Source organism: Macrobrachium nipponense, chromosome 8 (genome assembly GCF_015104395.2).
Source record: "Macrobrachium nipponense isolate FS-2020 chromosome 8, ASM1510439v2, whole genome shotgun sequence".
NCBI lineage: Eukaryota > Metazoa > Arthropoda > Malacostraca > Decapoda > Palaemonidae > Macrobrachium > Macrobrachium nipponense.
In genome coordinates, this window is record NC_087203.1 from 71,419,015 (window position 1) to 71,443,358 (window position 24,344).

The 24,344-nt window shown below is 28.9% G+C and overlaps 3 protein-coding genes across 4 annotated transcripts; all 3 read left to right on the plus strand.

The window, feature by feature from the left end:
• The first annotated feature begins 1,234 nt into the window (after positions 1-1,234).
• LOC135223289 (uncharacterized) lies at positions 1,235-4,962 on the plus strand. The gene is made up of 2 exons (XM_064261761.1): positions 1,235-1,346; positions 2,970-4,962. The coding sequence occupies exon 2, from the start codon at positions 2,976-2,978 to the stop codon at positions 3,954-3,956; it is 981 nt and encodes a 326-aa protein (XP_064117831.1). The 5' UTR covers positions 1,235-1,346; positions 2,970-2,975; the 3' UTR covers positions 3,957-4,962.
• A 3,115-nt stretch (positions 4,963-8,077) lies between these two features.
• LOC135223290 (uncharacterized) lies at positions 8,078-11,342 on the plus strand. Its single transcript, XM_064261762.1, has 2 exons — positions 8,078-8,178; positions 8,877-11,342. Exon 2 carries the CDS (start codon positions 8,884-8,886, stop codon positions 9,832-9,834), a length of 951 nt encoding a protein of 316 aa, XP_064117832.1. The 5' UTR covers positions 8,078-8,178; positions 8,877-8,883; the 3' UTR covers positions 9,835-11,342.
• An 8,735-nt stretch (positions 11,343-20,077) lies between these two features.
• LOC135222836 (uncharacterized) lies at positions 20,078-22,261 on the plus strand. Of its 2 annotated transcripts, none has more exons than XM_064261166.1 (3): positions 20,078-20,229; positions 20,744-20,802; positions 20,954-22,261. In XM_064261166.1, exon 3 carries the CDS (start codon positions 20,954-20,956, stop codon positions 21,875-21,877), a length of 924 nt encoding a protein of 307 aa, XP_064117236.1. In that variant the 5' UTR covers positions 20,078-20,229; positions 20,744-20,802; the 3' UTR covers positions 21,878-22,261. The 2 variants fall into 2 exon arrangements, with proteins under 2 accessions (XP_064117236.1, XP_064117237.1); XM_064261167.1 differs by having other exon boundaries at positions 20,121-20,246.
• Positions 22,262-24,344: the final 2,083 nt, after the last annotated feature.

The window sequence follows — 24,344 nt, forward strand, 5'->3', positions numbered from 1 at the left end:
GATTAGAACTTATTACAAAATCTTCTTCAGAGATCGGTAAAGGATTAGTTTCTTGTAAAAGACAACAAGAAGTTTTATTGCTCCCAGAGGCACGGATTAAAAACGGGCAAACGAGGATTTTATTCCTTCGAAGTTGGGCATTCAAATTTAATCCAAACAGCGGATCTCTCTACCTAGGTTGAAACAAAATTTCTAAACTGAATGGCAGTAACTTGAAACACCTATGGAACAGATACCCCTAAAAAAAAAAAAAAAAAAAAAAAAAAAGTCCCCTGCGGACAGTAGCGGATTTAAGCGTGGGTGAATGGGGTTGGGGGCGGCCACCTGGTCACGTCCCCCCACCCTTGGATATGAATAATAAATCATGAAACGACATAGAAATAGGCCAAGTTTGGCGAATAAACAAGGTGTTCTTAAATCCGGCCTAGATTAGGACCTTAGCGACTGTTTACAAGGAATCGTTGTGAATAATTCAAATTTTCCTTATTCAGAAATTGTATTGTTTAAGATGTCGTCTCCGCAGTTTGTGTTGTTTGTTTCCTAAAAGATAAATTTAACCGTCCGTTTCTCTTTAATCACATGCTCAATATATATATATATCATATATATATAATATAGATATATATATATATATATAATATATATATAAAGTAGTATAAATACACATATATAAGATAAATAATATAATATATATATATGATTATACATACATGTTTATATAAATACACATATATAAGATAAACGCACAAACCCCTGCTCCGCCCCCCCCACACACTCTCACACACACACACACACACACACATATATATATATATATATATATATATATATATATATATATATATATATATATATATATATATATATTATATATTAGTGTATTTGTGTGCGTATGTGTATGTGTCTTCGTGTGCACATGTGTGTATGTGTTTGTGTGGAGTTTCCTGAGAGCACCGTATTTTTAATAAATCACAAAATAATACATTAAAATTTTAAAATCGCTTTTTAAAATAGATCCTCATAGTCGTATCCTAATTAATTTTCTAAGACTACTTAATATGAAGAACCATCGTTCCTTCAAAAATCACTTTTGCTTCAGGGAGATGCTCGGGCTCTTTATCATAAACACTTGTTAAAAAAATATTGATTACCGAGCATGCTTATTGCTTCGGAACCACCAAATTGCCCGTTTCATGCTATAACTGCCGACGAGTTGACTGAAGAAGAAAAACAAAATAAGGCAAATGTATGTCTGAGCTCCAGTCCCGTAGGTCTTGGTTAACCAATAGACGACAGAGTAATATCACGAAATATTTCTGGTTATACGAAGGTTTGTGGTGTAGCCGGTAAGTGTGGTTTGGATTAATTTATTTTGTAGTGCAATGGTTCTTAATATTTTCCTGTTACAATAGGACTTCAGTTGACTTTTGTTTAACCTCTGCTGATTTATAGTTGATTTGTGATGTGGTAGAAAGACTTATTCTAACAATGGTTTGCGCAGACTCCCATATCGGGCATCTCTTGGTCTATCAGACATGCTCCTTTTCGCTTTGTTTTTTACTTTATTGACTACTTTTCCAGAATAATTCTAGTCTCAGGGTATTTGCTTTCAGCTAAATCAATGTCACATGTTTTTGATTTCGTCCAAATATGCGAATTATTCTATTTACTTGCCAACTTAGTGCATACTCGGCATATGATTAACGCTGACTCATTTAAGCGTAATTAGCCACCGGTATGAAGTATTTTGAAGTTCCAAACAGTAATTCATATAGTTTTAAAACTTTGAGTTGGTGTGCGAAAAAAATGCATTCAGTAAAAATTCTTCTCCATTGTTTTACGAATGTCTTTTGTTTTTTATTTTAACGTTCTCCTAAGTGTAGGACACAGGTTATCATAAATTAGAGGCAGTCCCACCGGTACACATTTATACTTCCTGCGGGTCTTTGTTATTTTGTCCATAAGTTTATATATTACTTTATTTGGCTTTCACATTACTTTCATTAGGTTAGAACTATCATTTGCCGTTCACATTTTATTGCATATAGCATCATCATTAGTTTCTAAGTAACAGTAAGATTTTTTAGAATAAAGAACAATGGTTTGTCCATAACTCATACTATCTCATCAAGCCATAAAACCATTCTGCTCGTCAATATGACTGGTGATGACTTTCTTGTGTTAAGGGCTGTTCGGTCGTATTTTGTGGTAATGACCATATTTAGCGTAAGGAAGGATCCATATCGCATTATTTTTAGGACGTTCATATCGGGCGAAAAGATAAATGTTTACTGAATTATCTTCATGTAAAGGTTAAGTTGACTAATAGGTGCTTGTTCTTGTGCATAATGAATCGAGGTTTTGATGCCTTAACAAAATGGATCTGTAGATTTTAAAGATAATTGACATATAGTCAAACAAATAATTTATTTAGCTATTCATTGAATTAATTTCTCCCATGTTGTCTAAATAGCCCTTTAACAACGGCCTTTGCTCAAGTGACGCTGAAATCTGATTACCACCCGAACAGCTGGAAGGTTTCTCTTTTTTTTTTGTTATATCAAATGAGTTATATGACTGCTCTGTAGGCCATAAAGAAATAACTTAAATCAGAATCGTTGTCACGTTTTATTTTCGTGAGCAAACTCTTATATTTTACTTTCGACAAACTCAATCATTGTAGTTAATCAGGTTTTAATGAAGCCTTTTAACCGATCCTGTACGCAATATAAGCTCTTCCTTGTTTCCAGGTATAAAATTGTTGGGAATTCAAATGCTAACTGTTTGTTAGATGAGGTTAAACAAATTAGCGCGTTATTTCAATATAACTCGAGATTGTTATCTATTTCCTTTTACACAGAACAGTTTTTAATTTTGGTTCAGTCTGTACTAGTCCATAATACGACACATTTATTGACTGGTCCGACTATTGCTATTATCATTCATTTAAATTCCTTTCTGTGTCCCAGATATCGATGGATTACCTGGAAGACCTGGTGAACCCGTTATTCGACAACGCTGAGAACTCCTCACTGGCGACCTTCCTTAGAGCCATGAGATTCTCGTTGCTCCAGTTTAACAATATCCACAGCCACTTGATATTCAAGCTCCAGCTGCCGAACGCTCACGAAACCTACCTTCCGATAGCCCTGCAATGGGGTCTCCGGAATGAAGTCGATTTGAATTATTTATTTGTCACAGATTTTTCAGACACACATGGAACTTTGGATGATGCTGACGGTATTCATAAGCCTAAAGTCTTTATAATTTACGGGGGGGAACTGGATGGGAAAACTGCTCTGGTGCATTACCTCGCTTACCAGTGGCTGATAGACCAAGCTAATGACGTCAAAAAGATCAAAGATTTTGATCTAGTTATGGTCGTTGATCCAGGTGACATAGAAACTCTTAACTCGCTCGAGTTGCTATCTTTGTTAGAATTAAAGCTACAGCTGGCCTACCTGCCTAAGTCCATGACATTCGAAGGTATAAAAAATGAGCTGAAAACTTTGAAAATACTGTGGCTGTTTGACGGCTTCGAAGATACCACGGATGGAGAAAAGGCGATCATTCTCGACGCCATCAAGAACTTTCCTGCGTCTCAAGTTGTGGTAGTCATTGACCGGAATCAAGAGGTAGCCATCAGGCGCTTGGTGGAGTCGTCACAGGTCAAATATGTATCTCTGAACTTCATGGCCTTAACTAGCCAAACCTGGAGACGTATGGTACCAAGGATGATTGCGACCAAAACCTACGATCTTCAGTTCAATGAGTCACTGAGTTTAAGGTTCATTCGTTTTTTTCGAGGCATATTAGACAGTGACGAAAACTTAAGCCCAGATGTGCTTGGTCATACCATTGAAGCCTGGCTGATGGCAACGTATCCCATTGTGGCCAAATGTGGACAAGCAGTGATAGGGCGTGGGAAGAGTAATCAGGCGATGTCACACATGTAATTATTTTCAAGTGTTAGAGGACTGTTGAAAGACATTTTTGAGAGGGGAAAAAAGACATGCATGATCTTTAAAACTTGAGAAACAAGTCTCGTTACTTATATGTAAAAGAATCTAAATTATTTTAATTTTGCAAGTACATAAAATTGAACTTCATTGAAAATAATTTCCCTTTTGATTTCAAGGAACTGTTGAAATTCCATTTAAGTTGAGAAGTGTTTAAACATGTTCAGTCTATCAATAGAAATTGCGTGTCTTCAGACTGTTTGTAAATGTTTTACATTTTTTTTCTTGTGTTAGCGTTGTAGTTAACAGAGCTACTTCGTACTAAGGTGATATCAAATAGAACCGAAGGTGCTGAAATTGTCCTCGGTCAGGTACTCTCGAAATAATGTTGTTTTTAGTGTAATTTTGCATGAACTGAATATTATGATTCTGATTACTTTTACGATAAACCTTTTGTTTATCGTGTAGGTGGTTTCACTTGTTTTGTATGTACGTTAGGTAAGAATTGCGATAAAGTATCCTATTACTGAATTATGCATCTTGAAAATCGGTAAATGTAACCCGTTAGTGATAATTCTCATGCCATGTGTGACTTTATTATATAGAATGAATTCAAACAAGCAACTTTAGGAATATGAAGTATTTTGTAGGCTAAATCAGTTATTTTACACCTTTTAAAAGTACTAGGTACTGCATGACTAACTTGCAAAAGGGATTTATTACTTCGTTAATTTTTTCTGTTAGCATGAATTCATCAGCTCAGGTTTCGTTTTAACGTTTAACCGGTACGAAGAATGTTTGTCATTATAAGAGACAATGCTCGTACATCATAACGCTACGGGACTTTATTCTACATTTTTTTTTTTTTTTTACAAATTTTAATGTACAAATGCATTGTCTGTTGTAGTAGTGTATTTTTTACTCTTGTAATTTCCTGGTAGATTAAGGTAATCTACCAGACCTGTGATCACTTTCATCTTTCAGAAATAAATTTTAGAATGAAGATTGTGTGTTTCCTCTCTGTACTTTGTTCAGTTTTAGATTTAATCAACCTTGACTGTTATTCAACGAGGCAGAATACTGATGTTTCATATGAAATAAGTTTTTTTTTTTCTCTCCTATCAAACTGGATTCACGGGTCTATACTATTATAACATTTATATAAACATATTGCAATGGGCACATGGCCTCTTAATTTCTCATTTTCGGCTCAATTTTGCATCTTGACACGGGAAGCTAAGAAATAAAAAGTTTAATGGAGAAATTCTCTGCCAGCATCAAGCAATTTGTATATGGATTATCTGTAAACCGGTTAAGACGACGAGAGAGAGAGAGAGAGAGAGAGAGAGAGAGAGAGAGAGAGAGAGAGAGAGAGAGAGAGAGAGAGAGAGAGAGAGAATTTCACAGCATTTTGAGGTTTCGGGTGACTTCAAAGTAAGGATCTGGGACTGATTTGTTGGTTGGCATGACTCGTCAGTCCCTCTTGCTTTAGATGTAAGGTGGTCTCTTGCTAGTACAGACTTTTTTTTTTTAAAATCATTCAATAATTGTTGGTTCTGATTGTTTCCTGTTGAAAAAGAAGGCTGCTTGGCAATTTTATAGGAATTTATGCAGTGTTTCCCTTTGAAATTAATCAAATTGAATTAAAGCTGTACTACTTTGAAATGGGTGATGTTCAACACGACGCTATGACAATTGTTATAATTCCAAATGATTTGCGAGAAAGCCAAAGTAATAAGTATATGAAGTAGTCTGAAAGTTGGTCATAATCTTGCGACAAAACTTAGCACAGGAAAACCATGTAATCGCCGGACTTCTGGTAAATTATTTCGATATGGCCATGGCTGGAAATAATTGTCCAGAGCTACTCGTGGTGTTGGATGTAAGGAAAGGTGTATAAGTGGGGCTACTCAGGTAAGTTCACATTCTGTAAGACTAATTTATTTTGTAACTTTCATTCCGGTTTATTATTCTGTCGAAAGGAATGGATTGGTAATGCGAGCCATGTTTTTATGAAGGCCAGCACCCTTGCATTGGGTCAGACCCAAACAGTTTTCTATAAAACTATTTTATAACACATTTTTGAATTAAGCAAAAAGATGAAGTCTCGTTTGTAAAAATTTAGACGGATATGCAGCAAAATTTATCGTATCTTGTTACGTATAAGAATTGAACCTGCTTTAGCCAACAAATCTGAATAAATTTAGACCGAATCTGGATCAGTTTTCCCCGTCGGTTATCATTCGTTTCATTTGAAATTTACAATTAAAAGCCGCTATGGTTCAGGTTGGTTGAGTATTGATTTTTACAAACCACATACCATTATTGGAGTAAACTTATCGCCCATATTGGGAAACGGTTCCTTGAAATGAGCTAGAGATCTCATTCATTCTTTTTTTACTGAGACTCGAAACATACATGTAAAAAAATATGAATGGATATAATATAAATACGACATCAATTCATTAAATTTAATTTAGCAAAAGTAAAATAGAATCGCTGGCAAGTTGAAAAAATACATTAAATATTTGTACATATTAATGCATTACGTAGATAAAAAGACTAAACAAAGGCTCATTAAGGAGAATTCCTCTCTCTCTCTCCTTCTTTCTTCACGGAAGCTGACGACGAACCAACTGTACTGTGCCATATTTATCAAAATCAAGATCCATGTAATTATTAAAATACATTCGTCAGAGTAAAAGCTGTTCTGTCAATGACAAGGACTCATAAATCATAAATTCTACATCCGCCCTGTAAATGACAGCTTAGTTTCTCATGATGATCAACCTAGGACCATCATCATTTACGGATGTAACTGTCCCGGAAAATCTGCCTTATTTCATTTTCTCCATTACCAGTGTTAACGATAATAAATGAAGCAAAAGACGCAAAGAATAATAAAACATTCAGTTTTAGTTCTGTACATACAAACAATGAACATGGAATCCCAGAGTCCAATAGGTCATCTTGAGAACAAGCTCATCTTGGAATGCTTCCCAAAGACCATCCATGTCCGAGGTAGAAATATACAAAACAAGGGTCTAAAGAAGAACGTTCAACGGCTGACTGACGTCTACGGTGGACACAGCGAGATCAGCTGCCTCACATGTAACTTACTGACGAATTACCTCCAAGGACGTTAGATTTGATTAACTCCATCACCAATTCACTATTAACTCCATCACCAAGTAGTGACTTCCAGTACTCCGACGAAGCTAAAATCCGACACGTATTGTAAGTATTGACATATCAGATGTGGTGTAGATTTTTTTTTATCGTTGCTGGCCTTATTTGCCCCTTCAGTGTCCCTTAATACATCGTTTTGAGTAGTCACCATTTGCAGTCATTGAAGCTGTAGGCTATCCTCTGAGAGGTAATTTTCTCGTAATAGCCGTTAGACTCCGATCCCAGTAACTTACGAATTAAGGAATCTCTCACCTATATTGTGCCTTGCATACTTGACCGTCTTTACGAGTGCAAATGGTTCTGTAGTAACTTCCATAATCACATTCTTACGATATAAGCATATAACGAGCTAAAAAGAGATGAGTCAGTTTTGAATAACGATTAATAGATAAAAGAAGAGAGTATAACATAACTCACTAAAAATAACATTTGATAGATAATAGACGAAAGAAACCTGTAGACTAATAATACTTAAGAAAAAGACTGAGCGCGTGTTTCTAGAGACAAATTTAATCTTTATCATTACAGGAGTCACTCCTTTATGAAATGCTAAACTAAGATTACAGCGATCACTAGATGATTTTATTCACAATAAAAACATGCTTAAAGGATGATTTTATGGAAATGCTTCATGGTACAAAGAGGATAATAAAAACGAGGACAGTTTCACATGAAAATTAGGAAGCTCTGTGCATGACAAAGAATCAAATAAAAATCTGCAGAAATTAAAGCTGTTCCCTAATGAACGATTGATACGTTATTGTAAATAAAATCATGAAGAGACGACTTTAAAGTGTTTACCAGATATTGTTTACAAAAATTTGATGACCGAACATTCCAATTTAAACAGTCAAATGGCAACGACCAGTTTGCCTGTTAGCACTAAAAGTATGTGGAACAGACGAAGAAAGAAAGCACAAGAGGATCCGGAAGAATATGTTGTACTGTCATACGTGCAGATCCTGTTTTAACAAAAGGAGGCAGCAAAATATTTCCAGGGCGTTCAGAATTATTGAAAGTGTTGGTACAAGTAAGTGTGCAGAAATCGTTTATTCATTCCGTGAATGATTTACCTTTGATTTACTTTGTTTTTGGGACTTCACTGAAAAAATAATTGACCAGCGTAGTTCGCTACGGATGTTCTTTTTAGTTTCTTGCGATCACAATATGGCCCATCAATCTAAATTGGCGTCACCTAGGTTGTCGCTTTTTTTATGCCAAAGATATCTACCGTAAGCGTCGTTTCTTTAGCGGAAAGTTTCTTCTAAAAGAGTTCCCAATATTGCAAGTATAATTTGACATCCTCTTTATTCCATTGTAATATTCCCTTGAATGTCTAATGCCTATACTATACATTCATAATTTAATTAAGCATTTTTCTCAATGGAATGAATAAGTTCAATGGATTATATGCTCTCCTACTCGCATAGAAATATGTTTTTGAACTTTGTATGAGTAACCATTCAAAGCGCACACGGGTATGTTGAACATTAACCATCAGAAGTGTTGGTGAGCTGAATTTTAGTTAATTATGTGATTTTGTCTCTTTTGAAAAAATTAATGTATACTTTTAAAATAGATTTTGGGGGGTACTGAAAGATAGAGAGCCACTTTGTACTTTGAGATAACAATGAATGACCACATACGGATACATTTAACAGTGGTAGCCCTGAGTTAATTCCCCTTTCTCTACAAGAAAGCCTTATCAAAGTTCTTGTTATATTTCAGCCTAGCGATGGAGAACGTTTTGCTCAGGAATATGGAAGATTCGTCACCGGAGACCTGTCTCACTGCAATGCGGCTTTCTTTGCTCAAATTTTCCCAGATTCACAGCCCCAAGGTTCTGGGGTCTCAGCTGCCGAACGCTCACGAAACCTACCTCCCGTTACCCTTGGCTTGGGGTCTCCGAGATGAAGTTAATGTGAATGACTTATTTGTCACCGATTTTTATGCCGCTCATGGAACTTACGATCTGGCTGATGGTATACATAAACCAAATGTCTTTGTCGTTTACGGGGGTGAAGGGTTTGGTAAAACTGCTTTGGTGAATTACCTCATGTACCAGTGGCTGATAGATGAAGCCAACGATGTCAAAAAGATCAAGGACTTTGACTTCGCCTTAGTCGTAGAAGTAGATAAAGTGGGTTCTTTTGAAGTGTTACCCCTGTTAGAATCTAAACTTGTTCTCCCCTACTTACCCAGTTACAAGAAATTCGATGATATCTGTAATGATTTGCGTTATAAAAAGTTCCTATGGCTAATTGACGGGTTCGAACGCGCTACGGGTGGCACGATGAAGTCCATTGGAAAAATCATTGAGCTCTTCCCGTTGTCCAAGTTTGTGATAACAAGTCACTGGACACAAGTTATGATCATCACGGACATAATGAACCTGTTACAGGTAAAGTTTGTACCTCTAAGCCTCATGCCTCTGACTAGCAACACCTGGAAGCATATGGTACCCAAGATGATGGCAACAAAAACCTACGATCCTCGATACATCGACGCTCTCAGCTCAATGTTCATCTCTGATAAAGGGAGCTTGATTGAAAATATGAAGCGCTTGAGGCCAAAGACACTCGGCGAATGCATTAACTCTTGGTTATCGCTAAATTTTCCCTTTACAGCTAAAGCTAAAGTAGTACCTCGTGGCCGTGGACGTAGCAATAGGATAGGTACTAATTAGTGTTTAATCGTTGCTTCGGAACATTATCGTGGTGTAAGGATGCGTTGTAGTACAGTGCTATTTTTTTTATATTTCACTTAAATGTGGATGTATTTATCTAATCTGTTTAGTCATTTGTCTGATTTTTAAAAATTTAACTTAACGGAGGTTTTGGAAACCATATGTTATCAGTTTGATTTAAGATAAACGGTAATAAGATTTTTTTCTGTTAACTGTTAATTTTTTTACTTTTATGTTAGTAAAGGTCAACATAAAGTATCATCAGAAATCTAGGTATATGAAAAGACTAATGCACAATTGCTTGAATATATTAAGTTATTGTTTATAAATAGGGTCGATGTATAGAGGTATTGTCTGGTAGAGTTTATGGTCGCCAGTTGTTGCAATGTAATTGTATAGTTGAACTGCATAAGATTAAGTTATTTTATGCACGGAGCAACAAATACACGCTTTTATATATAAACAAAGCTGTTTTATGGGATTTTACTTTTGTTTTAGGCACAATTGTCATGCTGTTTCAAAATTGATTGACTTTGAAGCACAATGGAAATTTTTCACGCCTCATGGTGTTTTAAAATGTTAACTTTTAAATAGTTCAAATGATAATGTTTAAGTTTAATGCATGTTATCATATTTTAGATTATTATTATAGTGGAGAGCTTTTGATAAAGGAAATTATCTCTTATCGAATATCACTGATGCTTTTTGTGTTAAGCGAATTCAATAAAAATTTAATACTCGAGGAGACAAGTTGAGATAAGTAGATCAAATGAATTTTGAGATTCCTGCGCAATGAAAAGTAGTTTACTTGAAATAAAAAGAATGTCATTAGCTCTTCGTGTGAAAATGACTTGATTGTTCATAAAATTTACTTAGCCTCCATAACTAGTGAAAAAACTTAACAATTAAATATGTTGGTAAAGAGGCACTGCTAATCTGTTGGAAATAACTGTGCATTTGTGATTTTACACTAGGTGGTGTTTTAATTTTGCTGTAAAACTTCACAAGACCACAATATTTTTCCATTATTTATTATTGATTTTATTAAGATTGTAGTGTCTTGGTTGACTGATTCCAGTCGTTTGTAATTGCCTGTCAAGACATCCTCTCCAACTGGACAAAAACATTATTTTGTTGTTGTTGTTTTGTTTTGTATGATGAACGATTAACTATATAACAGGTTAGTTATAATCTTGCCTGGCAAGATCTTAGGCATTTAGAAAAAATTAAGTTAGCGTTGATAGTTCGCATCTAGTATCAACAAAATTGTTATCACTTCATGGTAACATGTATATAATATATATATATTTTTTTATTGTTCGGTTACTAGGTAACTTTTGTCTGACTTGCTATTTTTGCTAATAGGCTGTAATATTTTAGTAATATACTTTAGAATGGATAACAATGTTTTTTGTGCTTCCTCATAACTACGCTGTTTTGAATTAATACGTTTTGCTACCGTTCAACGCAACTTTTGAACCCTGAATTAGAACTGAAAGGCATCTACTGATACCATTTTTTTTCATAAAGCTTAGCATTTTATTCGCTCCTTTGGGGCATTGCTATTAAGAGCTGCATTACAGTAAAAAAAAAAAAAAAAATAGCAGGAGGCTTCTGCTTTCTTACGTATGCTGCATATGTATAAAAATCCTTCATTGAGTTTTCATCCACGGTCAGTAATGTTACCTTAATCTCAAATACACATAGTAACAATACATGATTTAATGTATAATCTCATATGTTCATAAAAACCTGGATATATGACTGACCGTTTTCAAATTAGCAAATAGGGTTGGTGAAAATTTGTGCGTAATATTTAGTAGGCTTGCTTCTGGACTGTTCACACTAGCGGACATGAAACATCGGGCACTTCAGCTATTTCTATTTTTCTCGCTACTGAATAGGCTAGTGGTTATGGGCACAGTGTTTGCCCGTTGGGCAGTGGCCGCTAGTGTGGACATGGCTTAAGTTATATAACTGACTCTCCACAAATATATAAATAGCCATAGATATATGTAAATTAAAGACTGGTAAAAATAAGGTGGTAAATCGCGTAAATAGTCATAGGAAATTGTCTGAAGATCCGTTGCTCTTACTTGTCTTAATAGAAAGTAACTAAACTAAATCGTCAAGGAAAGTAAATGAAAATGCCGAAAGAATGCAATGTTCGGTGACCATGCCCCTCCCACCCGTCCACCCCAAATGAACTTGTTAGAGTATCGTGTAGTTAATTTTTTTTTTTCAGGATTCCCTGCTAAATAAAATAAATTATAACTTAACACATTTTCGTTGCTTAGGCAATGTTTGTCATACTAACGCATACGTACATGAACATCATAAAAAAGATATGTAAATCCAGAGCATAGTTGAGTTTTACAACTGGTAAAACTGAAAATACCGAAGATTCTGACAAAATTCGTTTTAAGAATGAAAAAAATCAATATGATTCTGCCTGGTGCGAGAGCGTCAAAGAGACGCGGTTATCCTTTTTTTTTTTTTTTTTTTTTTTTTTTTTTTTTTTTTTTTTTTTGATACCATGTTAAGGTTGTTGCATTGTTAGTTTAAATTTTGTAACGCAGAAGACAAAAACAACGCTTACCGACCAACTAAAGATGAACATTTGCTGATCATCTCTTACATTAGCAAAAGGGAGACCAGTAGTTCAGTAGTCTCCCGGTTTACTTATAAATAATTTCTTTTACTAGGTTAGCTGACAGTGTCATGGAAGTCACGTGTCGCAATATTCAAAGTTTGCGTGATACAGGCTTTCGTAAAGAACTACTTTATCTTGATACATCAAATCAAGTGGACACTGACAGAAGCTTTCGCAAAGGATTTATATTTCCAGTGCATAAAGTTGATTGAGGCTTGCGTAAAAGATAGCTGAATTACAATGCATAGTGAAGTGTTAACGGTTTTTCGTAAATCAATATTGCACAATAATCCTTAAATTTAATTTAGACAAGTATTAGAGGCTTTTATGAATGACTTTATATATTACAACGCATAAAGTTTAGATGATAAAGGCCTTTAAAAGGAACAACTGTCATAATACATATATTTATTAACATATGTATATATAGATATATTTATATATTTATTTATATAAACATACCATTATACATACATTTAATAATATATATATATATTAAATATAATTATATTATATAATATATATAGATATATATATTACACACACACCACACAACACATTTATATATATAATATATATTATATAATAATAATATATAATAATATACTAATATATATAATATACGACACACACATTATATAATATTAATATAAATATATAGACACACAACTACATATTAATATATTATATATATAAAATAAATATTATATATATTATAATATATAAATATACATATATATTATATAAAATATAATAATATATATATATTATAATATTATATATATATATAATATTATTATTAATAATATTATTTAATATAATTATTATATATATTATAGATAAATTAAATTATATATAATTTATCATATTACTATAAATATATATATAAATATATATATTATATATATATTATTAATTAATTATACTTATAATATACTATATTATATATTAGATATTATTAAATAATATAATATATATAATATATAAATAAATATATAATATAATTATATATATAAATATTATTATTACTAATTTATAATTATAAATTATATATATAATATTATATAATATATATAATAATAATATATTTATATATATATTATATATATATTATAATATATTATTATATAATAATTATATATTATATATATAAATATTAATATATTAATATATATATATATATATATATTAATATAGATTAATTAATATAAATTATATTATAATATATTAAAATATATATATTATTTATATAACTTAAATATATATACTTATATTATATAATAAAATATATAAATATATATTTATAAATATTATATTAATATTAATAATATATAAAATAATAATAAATATATATATATTATATAATATACTATATATATATATATATAATTATATATATAGATAAATAATTAAATATATAATAATTTATATTATATATATATATAATATATTAGATATTAAAATATATTATATAATATTATATATAATAAATACTATATATATATAATATATAATATATATATAAATAAATATATATTATACTATTATAAATATACTCACTAATATTATATAATATCTTATACTACCTATCTAACATCCTCTTAGTCTAAACCTAATACCGTATATTATATTATATTAGACATTCATCGTCTTACACTACTCATACAAAATAAAATTAATCTATAAATCATCCCACACATATATATAATATTTTTATATTATATAATACCTCTCTACCTATTACTATAATAATATATACCTCAGAATATCATATTACTAGTATAAATGACATTAATTTTTTATAATATCCTTATACTTTGATTTATAATACTAATAATTGTATATACATTATACAACTTCCGAATATGCGACTTATACACTCGCTATTATCACTGAATACTATATCAATAACCTGCTCTAAAACTACTAATCGATCATTATTATTTATTATAATTATAAAATTAATATTAATATTATAAGTCAATCCTATAAATATCGACTACTTCTACTATCTATATCCTCTCTTCCTCTTGATATATCTAACAATTATACCTTATGACAACCTTATACTTATAATATTACATCTACCTTTCTTACTACCATATATATAATATATAATTATATATATTTATTATATATATATATCTTTTAAATAACTATATTATATTAAAAATATAATAATATAAATACTTATATACTACATATCATATATATTAAATCACTACTATATATATATAATATATATATAATATACTAACTAAATTCTTAATAGATATATTATATATATAATTATACTTAACTACAATAATTAATATCACTATATATATAATATTATATGATAATATAATTTCCTATTATATAATTACTTATATTATTATATAATATTATTACTATACCAATAATACCATATGTAAATTACTATACTCTATATAATATTATTACTAAATATATAATATATCTAATTAACGTATATTACTATATTATATATATAATACAGATATTACTATTTAGTTAATATATAAATCAACACTAATTATATATTATAATTACTTATTATATAAATATATATATTAAGTATAATAGTATAATAAATCATTACCTTACAAGTTCTTATATATATCATACATAAATCATATATATATCATATAGTTAATATAATACTATATTCTATAAAATATATAATACACATATTATATAATACATAAACTATATATACTATATAAGTATAATATCATATATACATCTATTCTTTCGCCTATATATTATATATATATAATATATTATATAATAATAATCATATATTATAATATATTATATATATATACTACTATACATAATAAATATACTATATATTATATATTATTATACTAATTAGTCCTATATATTATATGAATATATATATACTATTCTATATATATAAATACTACATACATATAATATTATATACTTACATACTATTATTTAGTATATTAATTATTATATATTATACATACTATATAATATACTATATATATATATATATAGGTCTTAAACACACTATATCATAATGCCTATATATATTATATATATACTCGTACTAGTATATATATTAATCATTATATAAATATATAACTTAATATATATATATAAATATGAATATATAATTCTAGAAGTCTTATCCTGTATAATCTACATTACAGTTTTTACTACTACTACCCTACATATACCTACTATATATATTATTTATTATGTAATACCTATATAATAATAATATAATATATATATTATATAGATTACTATATATATATATGACCCTATATATAATATATTATACTAATATATATATATATTATATATATATATATATATATAAATACTATATGTATATATATATAATATCTATATTAATTAATATACTATATATATAATATACTACCATTAATATGTATATATACGTCATATATATATATACTTATATCATATAATATTATACTATATAAGTATACTATATCCATATATATTCAACGATCGTGATAAATGCTATATATATATATCTATATACTATAATTTATAATATATATTATTATAACTCTACTCCCTAACTACATATCATTACGTATATTATATATATTATACTATAATATATATATATAATACTATATATACATATATATATATAAATAATAATATATGGTTGTAGGCAGGTATATATATACCCTTAGGACGTATATATTATACACATATATTATATCATACTCGCTATATATATCTATATATATACTATATATATATATTATGGTATATACTAATATATATACTATATTACCTACCTCTATATATCTATACTACTATATGTATTATATCTATATATCTATATATATACTTAAACATATATATATATATCCTATCCCCTATAATGCTTACAATGCATATATTATATAATATAATATATATATATATATATATATAATACTATATAATATAATAACATTCTATACATGTTAATAATATATTATATATATAAATTAATATCCTATATCACTATATTATATATACTATGTAACGATATATATATATATAATACTAATATATATAATAACTATATATATATACATATTATATATATATTAACATATGTATATATATTAATAATATATATCTATATATTACTATATATATATACCATATATTATATATATAATATATATATATAGTATATATATATATTAATATATAGTAATATAATATCTATATATATATATACTATATTATATATATATATATATATATATATAACATAATATATATATCAACTATATAATCGATATATATATATTATATATATATACCGCCTATACACTATACACTGCCCTTATTATAATACTATTCTATATTATATACTATATATATATTATACCATTTATATATATATACTATATTTATATATATTATAGTATACTATATATACATATAATCTTTATATATCATTATTATTATTGTATAGTAACCTATATATTATATATACATATCCTAACATATATCTAATATATAAATATGCTATATATATACTATATAATATATTATATATTACTATACAATATATAAATCTAATATATAATATTAATATATTAATAATATATATATAATAATATATATATACATATAGTTACCTAGATACTTACTTATTACTTGTACTACTTATATATATTATATATAAATATATATATTACTGACTATATTATATATACTATTGCATAGTATATATATATATAAAGATACTATATATATAATATTATATTACGTATTATATACTACAGATATATTATATAAATATACTATATATATATAAAAGATAATATTTATCATATATATATATATATATATATATATTATATTATATATATAATACATATATATAGTATATATATTATATCTATAATAAATAAATATATACTAATATATTATATTTATATATCGATAACCTATATATATTATATTATCTATATATATCATACTATAATATAATATATATATATATTATATATATTACACATATATATACGCCTATATATATATATACACATATATATATAATATAACTATATAATATATATAGTATCTATATTTATATATATTATATATATAATATACTATAGTTTATACATTATATATTATAAATATATATTATATACTATATATATATATATAATATATATAATATAGATTCTATTCATATATATAATATATATATACTAGCTTACTATCATATATATGTATATTATATATACTATTATAATATATATAATATATATACATCTATATTATACATATAACTATAATATATATATATATATACATATATCTATATCTATCCTATAATATATATAATATATATATATATATATCTATATCTATATATCTATATACATCTATATATATATATATCTACTATATACTATATATCTTATATATATATATCATATATATATACATAGCTATATATATATATCTAAATATACTATATAGATATTATATATAGTATATATCTACCTATCTATATCTATATATATATATATCTATTATATCTAATTATATAATATAGTATCTATATATATATCTATCTATACATATATTTATATATATCTAGATCTATACTATATATATATATATACTATATATATATATATATATACATATATTAGGATATCTATATATTATATCTATATCTCATATCTATATATATATATCTATATATATATATATAATATATCTATATATATACATATACATACTATCTCTATATATGATATATCTATATATATACATATCTATATATACTATGTATAATTATATATATATCTCTTTATATATACCTATATATATATAATATATTATCTCTATATATCATATATATCTATCATATATACATATCTCATATCTCACTATATATCTTATATAATAAAATATCATATATATTACATATATATATATATATCTTACATATATATATTTATATTCCACACATATATATATTATATGATATATATATATATATATATATATATATAATATTATATATTATATCTATAATATATATATAAATATAAATATAAATATGAAGTTCGTTGATTAAGGTTATCATTAAGGAAAAAGCTGACAAAGCAGATAATTTACACACACATCTACAACCACACACACAGAGCCCACACACACACACACACACACTCACACACACATATCTATATATATATATATATTGTATTATATATATTATATATAGATATAGTATATAATATTATGATATAAATATATATATATATATATATATATCTATATATATTATATATATATATGTATTATATATCTATATATATATATAATATATATATATATATATATATATATATATATTTATATATATATATATATAATATATATATGTGTATATATATATATATAATATATATATATATATATATCTATATATATAGTATATATATAAATATCTATATATATACTATATATTGAGTTCATTTCAGATGTCCTACTAAAAATAATGGGGAAAATGAGAATATGAGAAACTTCTTGACGTTACGTGTGCTTTCATTTCTCTAAACATTGCACATTTCAAGAGGGAGAGAAAAGGGGTGAATGAAATAAAAGGAGAGAGAGAGAGAGAGAGAGAGAGAGATACTGTAGTTACAGGAGCACTCTTAATACGTGGCGCTTGGAGAGAATATCAATTTTGATCTCTGTGTAACCAAGAAAAGCAAAGGTTACTCCCAACGCGCGGATACACTGGTGATTTCAGTGCGTCTTAGGTACTTATCTTTTAGTTTATTACGCAAAATAAAATATATACAAATATCGTTTAATATGAATGAGATTCACTGTACCTCGGTACTAACATTGACCATGGAACCATCTTAATGGCTCATAGGTTGCTTCTAAACCAGACGACGGTTCGTTGCTGCTGGTGACGAAGGACTTGCCAATTACGATTACACTTGAGAGTACCCTATTCCAGAGAGATTATGAACTATATTTGTGGCTTAATATTTGTGAGTGTAGTAAAGTCACGTGTGTAAGTGACTAGTAGTCACTGATATATATATGATAGTGACTATATATATTATATATATATATAGTATATATATATATATATATATATATATATCATATATATATATAGTATATATATATATACTATCTAGTATATATATATATATATATATATTAAATATAGATATATATATCTATATTATATATATATATATATATATATATATATATTTATATAATATATATATATATATATATATATACTATCTATCTATCTCTATCTATCTATCTATCTATCTATATTATATATATATTATATATATAGTATATATATATAATATATATATATATATATATATTTATATATATATATATATACATCGTATGCTTTCAGAGAAATTAATTACTAAACAATCATAACGGAAACAATTATCCAATCCTTTAGAAAACGGCTCCTTTCTTGCCCGGTGGTGGCTGTTATTATGAAACTTAAAACGACCATTAACTGATCGTTATCCACAATATACGTAGGCAGTCATTACAGCAGAATTCTCGTTTCTACTTGGGAAGGGTTACACTTTCTTTCCTCATGTAAGCCAAGACTCCAGAGGCCGAGAAGACAAAGGATCGAAATCCTGTAGTGTCTTAGCTACTGTTCCATATCCTGCAAATTAGTTTTACTCATATCCAGTATCATTCAGGTTGGTGCTGTTTTCTGGTGTGTACTCCCTATTCTCTTTTATTTCAATTACCTTTCCATTGGTTAATATTACTGGAAGTAACTGCAATAGGCGGTGTTTTTCAAATAAATTTTCCCGTTACCTTGATGTTGTATATAGTTAACATCGCTTGTGTTTAGTCTGTGATCTATTATACGTAGCTGAAGTGTTTTTTTTTATTGGCGTGAATTTAATTATCTTTAAGTGTCTCTTTATTTCCTTTTCTCGATTTTGAGGCTTGTTCACTATTAATGTTTTAGCTGATATAAAAATATTTCTAATAACTAAAAGGTTTTCAAATATTTGGCCTCAGTATGAAATTATTTCTTTTAATGTTTAAACATCAATTCCATCAGGGCAAAACAAAATAGTAAATTAGGTTATCTTTATCAGACTACACTTCATTTACTAATACCGTTCTTCGTTGTTTCCGAAACCGTTTTTTCATAGTTAATTTTACTCGGCATAAAATTTTAAACTAATCTCTCATTTTCAGAAAGTGAGTCAAATTACTGTGCTCAGAGATATTTCCATTTGGTCACCAACGGTACTAAGGTAAGAAATTTATGGTATTCCGATTTTAACGATTTTAAAGTATTTCTGCATCATACTTCCCCCTCATTCAGTCTTGACGAAATCTCTTCCCAATGTATTAAGATTAGTGTTAAAACAGCAGTGAGGTTAAACCAAATTATTTACTCAACAGATGTCTATGGAAAACTTGCTGTTCGACCACTTGAACAACCCATCTTTTACCACTTGTCTGGCGGCGATGCGTCCCTCACTTGTGAACTTCTCGAAGATTCACAGCAAACACATATTTAAAAATCAAGTGGCAAACGCGCACGAAACTTACATGCCCGCGTTCCTGGAATGGGGCGATTCGTACAAGGTCAGCGTCAACGATCTATTCGCCACAGATTTTACAGATTTTTACGGTACTTACGACGCCACCACCAATCTCCATCAGCCGAGGGTTTTCGTCATTTTCGGAGCAGAAGGTTCGGGAAAATCTGCTTTGGCCAATTACCTTCATTATCAGTGGATATTCCCAGAAGCAAAAGATGTCAAAAACATCGATGATTTCCACCTAGCGACTGTTTTCGAAGCTGACAAGGCGAAGGAAATGGATGATCTTCCCAAGCTTTCTACAGTGGTTAATTTGGCATATTTCCCTAAGAACAAACACACTGACCAAATCACGACTAGTCTGGTGGCATCGAAGATTCTTTGGCTAGTGGACGGTTTCGAAGGGGCTTCAGAAGAGGTGCAAAGTGTCGTCAAAGAGTTGATCTTGAAGTTCCCATCGTCTAAGTTCGTGATAACGAGCCGTTGGTCGGGGATAACGGTGATGAATGATTTGTTCTTTGACTTAGAGTATAAGATCCCGACGGTCACGATGAGACTCTTACCGCTCTTTGGCAATTCTTGGAAGTCAATGGTCCCGAGGATGATTGCCGCCAAGACCCGGAGGTCTGAAATCATCGAAGAGGCGAGTTCGCAGTTCATAGCAAAGTATGACGATGAGATTTCTCTGCAGTGTGAACTGTTTCCTTCCGATCTTGCCGTGGCGGTTCAGCAATGGTTGGACGTAGAGTATGATTTTCTTAAAGGAGAAAATTTAGACTAAAATTTCTAATTCCTTTTGGATATGTTGCAAATTATTGTAGAAATTCTTTATAATTTTTATGACTTAAGTTAGGATTAAAAAAACATGTGCTTTTTTTTTGTCAGGCCTTGCAAAAGCTCTGCTATAAATGCTTCGTCTTTTAAATTCGAATGAAAATTACACCTAAATTCGTATTGACTTTTTACTTCACCAGTTCCTGTAGTTCAAAGATTAAAATTTATGAAAGACGAGCAAAAGCATTTCATGCTATACTTCCAGTTTCACCAACGTGGGTAACCATGGCAATAAAATGAATTACATATTTGTGGCAAAAGGAAAACAAATGGTAAAAGAAAACTAATCTGATGAGCTAAAATATGAATAAAGGTATGCAAATTAAACAAATTTCATTTTTTTCATGATTTTTGCAGTATTTATTACTATTAGTAATTTTTTTGAGTTCTAATGTAACTAAACGCGGCAATAAAATGAAAAGCACGTGTGAAAAAAAAAAACTGACAACAAATCGCGAGAAATAGAGCAAAATAGAGAAGACTCTAAACTGGACAAATAAATGTGAATGGTACATGGAGCATGAAACAAACCAAAATACACCAAGGGACAGAATTATCGACGAAATTACAGACGTACCCAGAGACATAACATCCCGGGTCTGCGACCTAGATTAGATACTGATATAAACCCAGACATACAACATTCAAAGCTAACTAGCTTACGTCTGGGTGCAGCATAGAATGTGGTGGTGGCTGGTGTAAAACACACTCAAAGTGAAATTTAACGAGCAGATGGTCTCCTCCATCTCGAACCTAGGAAAAAAAAAAAGGAATATTTAAGCCATTTCTGTGAAAATACGACTTGAGAGAAGCTTATTTATTTGTGTTCTGGCACTTTGAAAATCTGATTCACTGTAATTTCATCGCAGTAATTGCATCGTCGTAATTTCATCGCTTGGTAATTAAATCTCATACATTTTCACCGCATTGTAATTACCTCGTAATATATCACATCATCAGTGATTTCATCGTAAGGTTTCTTTTACCGCAAGCTAAGTAAACCGCACCATGCCAAAAATAAATGAACAATATAATGCACTTGTTTTTCTGTAAACTTTCCTTGTATTACTGTTATGGTTGTTGATGGGGATCAAAATATTTAACTATTTGCAAGAAGCCTGTTTGTAGACTTTTAATACATAAGTAATTTCATCGTCTTGATTTTTCATAGATTACTGATTTTTACTTTTTATGCTTTTCATGACTGAATCTTTTTAAGCATGATTTGTTTTATTTTAAAAAGTAAAAATATATATTAAGTGTTGAAAAATCTAATTGGGAAACCAACTAAAAGGTTTTAAATAAATTTAAACATATTTTACAGCATATTTAGTTCCAGAACTTTTATAACTTTGCTAACACTCGCCAAACAACTCTTAGTGTTAATGGGGTTTTAAATGTATTTTTATTTGCTATTTATTCTTTTAGCGTCGATGATTATTAGTTGTTGTCGCCAGACTCATTTTTAGCTAAATTAATCAGTTTAAGGAAAAAAAAAGAGGATAATAACGAAAGCTACATTCTTTAAAAAAGCCTTTTTATTAATTATTTTCAAATACATATGGGGCAAAACAGCATATATTAAAAAAATACTTCAAGAACAAAAATTATTCTAACCATATTTAAAAAAACATCTGAGAGACTGTTGTCTTTGCACTCAAAACCTCTTAACGACAAGTTATGCGCAATTCCTCTTAGATAATCCAGAGCTTGGCGATTTTCAAACTCATTGACTATTCTTTGAATTCTTAATGCAGTATCCTTATATTTCCTTTCCTTACAGACTGGGCTTCCTCAGGAAAATCATTATTGTCAATTAAATATTCGAAAGTGCTAACCACATCAAAGACAGGAACAAATGCAATGGCTTCGATCATACGCATTTTTAATGAGAATTCGGTACCACTGTCGTACAACTGTTGCAGACCATTTGATTGAATGGATCGAATAAACATTGTGAGAAGTGGAAAAAGCAACCTTTTTTTATCTTGAATTAGGAAAAACTGCTCTAAAAGCATTAATCGTTGCCCGTTCATAATCAGTCATAATTGTGCTGGGTGATAAGGTTGGTTCTAAAACTGTTTTGAAAGTTCCATCTGCATATCATTTGTTTGCACTAGATAACAACCTGAAAATTTCTCCGAGTCGAAAATAAAATAATCCGGGCTGATCCATCATCACTCGAACAGAAGAAATGGCTGATTTGAATGTGTTATCCTATATTGCGGAGGAATGCTTAACTGGAGTAAACATCCTGGATTTGCAGGAATTTGTGCTGCGGTATTTCTAGCATTTACTTTTTCAATAGTTAAGTTAATCACTTTGGCAGCTTCAACACGAGCAAAATCTCCTTCATAATTGTGTTCTCCCAATCGTTTTGTAATGGAATCTTCATTTGTATGAACTCTTGCATG